Source organism: Coregonus clupeaformis, chromosome 29 (assembly GCF_020615455.1).
Source record: "Coregonus clupeaformis isolate EN_2021a chromosome 29, ASM2061545v1, whole genome shotgun sequence".
NCBI classification, from domain to species: Eukaryota; Metazoa; Chordata; class Actinopteri; order Salmoniformes; family Salmonidae; genus Coregonus; species Coregonus clupeaformis.
Window position 1 is genome coordinate 60580123 of NC_059220.1, and position 2850 is coordinate 60582972.

The window sequence follows — 2850 nt, forward strand, 5'->3', positions numbered from 1 at the left end:
GGGGCAACCAGAAGTCCAGTGATGATTATATAATTCATTGAGGTCATCAGTATTTATTTAGTCACCAAAAATGTAAAACATTCAACCTTTAATAACTTTAATGTGCAAATAAATGTCAGATGTCTTTATCAAAAAGTAAAAACAGCATTTTTGTTTATTTTTAACAAACATATTACAACTCCGACAGGAAGAGCTTCAGAAAGTAGTATAAATTCATGCAGTGTCTTTTCTTGTCCTTGATGCAAGATCTTTCTCCTATGGATAGTGTAAACAAAATAGTATAAGCACAAAATGAACATTACATTGCAATAAAAAGTTCATGAAAAATCAACGAATCCAAAGGAATGTTTCCCCCTACCGTTAGCACAGATCAGCCCCCCCCACACACACACTTACCTCTGTTCCTCCCTCCTAAAAATATTTTGGATTTAATTGGTTTCAATTTAAATGTTAGAGGCCCTGGAGGCTGATTTGGGGGGCATTTGACCCCATCTGGAAAATAATCTAAAAACACTGGCACAGAAGCATACTAAGCCATGAGACACCATGTGATTGCTGTGTCTGTGGCCTAGTTACTATACTCACCTCCCTGAGTTGGTCTGCAGCAATCTGCAGTTTGGCCCTCTTCTCATCACCAATGATTACATCAGACAACACGGACCATCTACCATCCTGGAAGCTCACTGGCATTGAGAAGACTACACCAGCTGGGAGGTTGTACTGTCCTGCAGAGAGGCCAAGAGCAGACAGATATCAGGGCCTGTATTCATAACATGTCTTAGAGAAGGAGTGCTGATCTAGGATCAGTTTGACCTTTTAGATCATAATAAATGAACAGGGGGCGGGACCTGATCCTAGATCAGCACTCATACTCTGAGACACATTATGAAAACAGGCTCTAGGCTTCATAGGCAGCACTTATTTAGTATGCTTACTTACTTTCTCGTGTTCTTCTTATTTATATTTCTTGTATGTTTTTGTTATATCTTATGTTCTTTTTAGTTATGTTATTATTGTTGGGTTAAGAGCTTGCAAGAAAGGCATTTCACTCTACTTGTGCATGTGATATTGAAACTTATCTTGAAACACATTATATAAAATGTCTACATAGCCTGGTCCCAGATCTTTAGGTGCTGTAATAGCCAAATCCTATGGCTGTTGTCAATGCCAATGTTACAGCACAAACAGATCTGGGATCAGGCTTAATGATGCAGTCTTTCTTTAGCTAAGTCATGTCAATGACTGTAGGAGTTGGCAAGTCTGCACAAACAGATCTGGGACCAGACTAGTATTATTCCCTCCTATCTGCAACTGTCACTATGTTGACTTTTGACCCTTACCTGTGCTGAGTATGCCTAAGGAGAGGACCTCCTCAGCAGAGGAGTTGCAGTTCCAGGCCTTTAGAACTGCAATGATCCCATTAGTGGCTGATATGGCTGTGGCCCTCTGGGACTTGGAGGCTACAGTGGCACGTTGGGAACTGACCAAATTCAGGAAGTCAGACTGTAGCCGAGCGTGTCAATGCAATAGAATCCTACTTTGATGAGTTCTGCACAGCAGTCCTGGGGGAGCTGCGCAGGATTTTCTGGGCTACTGCGCCCCGTGCACAGCTTAGAAGGAACATTGGTTAGGGAAAATAGGATTTTGAATAGGATCAATTGTGTCCCCCCACAAGGTTAGTTAAACAAGACTGTGTGGTCAGTGGTCATTAGGCCATTGGGGTAGCAGTGGTATGCTAGAGTGGGAGATGAGAAGTGATGGGATTAACCGCAGTCCTCGTGACCCTGGAGGGTTGTGCACTAATGTAGTGTCGTACAAGAGAGATGGCTGGGGGAAAGATCCAGCGACCATATTCCTTGGGCTAGTCAATTAATAAATTTGCTGATTCAATTGTTTGTCTGATTCAGAATTACACTAGTGTTGCATCCCAATAATCTTTCCTTTCTCCCGAAGTGTGCACATGTTCACTTCCCCTTATGGATTTGAAAGGAAATTAATGATAATGGAAACTCTCTAGCCCATGCCTATAAATCCAATGCTTATGTCTGGAATAGAACAAGCGCACACTTCAGGAGGAATGAGAGATTATTCTGACTCAACCAAGATATTCCCCTCAATGAAAGGCTAAATATTTTGTTTTAGTTTTTTACAGAATGTGGTTAAATTAATATTTGAATGTTGACATTTCCTCACAATTGAGAGGATAAGACAATATTATGGCTTGACTTTGTAATAACCTTAATTGGGCTCTAGTATAGGTTCTGTCCAGAGCCTTTCACTAAAGAACAATGAAAATGTAATTGAATTGTGCTATGTCATTGGTCAGGTGGATGCAAAGACCACAGCCCTGGCAATGGCCATCACCGACTCGGAGCTGTCTGACGAGGAAGCATCCATTTTGGAGAGTGGAGGGTTCTCCGTATCCAGAGCTACCACCCCACAGCTCACAGACGTCTCTGAAGGTAGTTACCCAAGCACAACAGGCCCTGTCTCCCAAGTATCTGTCCTGCGCCACTTGTTCACGTCCATTGATGGATTTAAAAGAAAAGGAATGGGGTGTATTCATTAGTGCAAACCATAGCAAAATGTTTTGCACCATTAAAAAAAGGCGCACCGGTAGCCTACACACGTTAGCTTGTTGTTATTGTCGGTCAATCAAAGCGGCACCACCGTTAGAGGCTCCATGTGTAGCAAGTGAAGTAGGAGATTTCTAATTAATGCTAAATGGAATTAGGCTATAATGATCAACAACGGGTAGGCTGTTTCATATGAATGGAGTTGTTGTAGACAAGTGTTGGGTTTAATTTTTCTCATAATTGGATCTGTATGTGATGAATAGCTTGGAAGGAA

At 41.6% G+C, this 2850-nt stretch overlaps 1 protein-coding gene across 1 annotated transcript; it reads right to left on the reverse strand.

Annotated features, from left to right (window-relative positions):
* Window positions 1-61: 61 nt before the first annotated feature.
* LOC121544506 (putative malate dehydrogenase 1B) lies at window positions 62-2397 on the reverse strand. Its single transcript, XM_045208986.1, has 4 exons — window positions 2365-2397; window positions 1341-1503; window positions 586-725; window positions 62-255 (listed from the first exon to the last, which is right to left on the reverse strand). Exons 1-4 carry the CDS (start codon window positions 2395-2397, stop codon window positions 214-216), a joined length of 378 nt encoding a protein of 125 aa, XP_045064921.1. The 3' UTR covers window positions 62-213.
* Window positions 2398-2850: the final 453 nt, after the last annotated feature.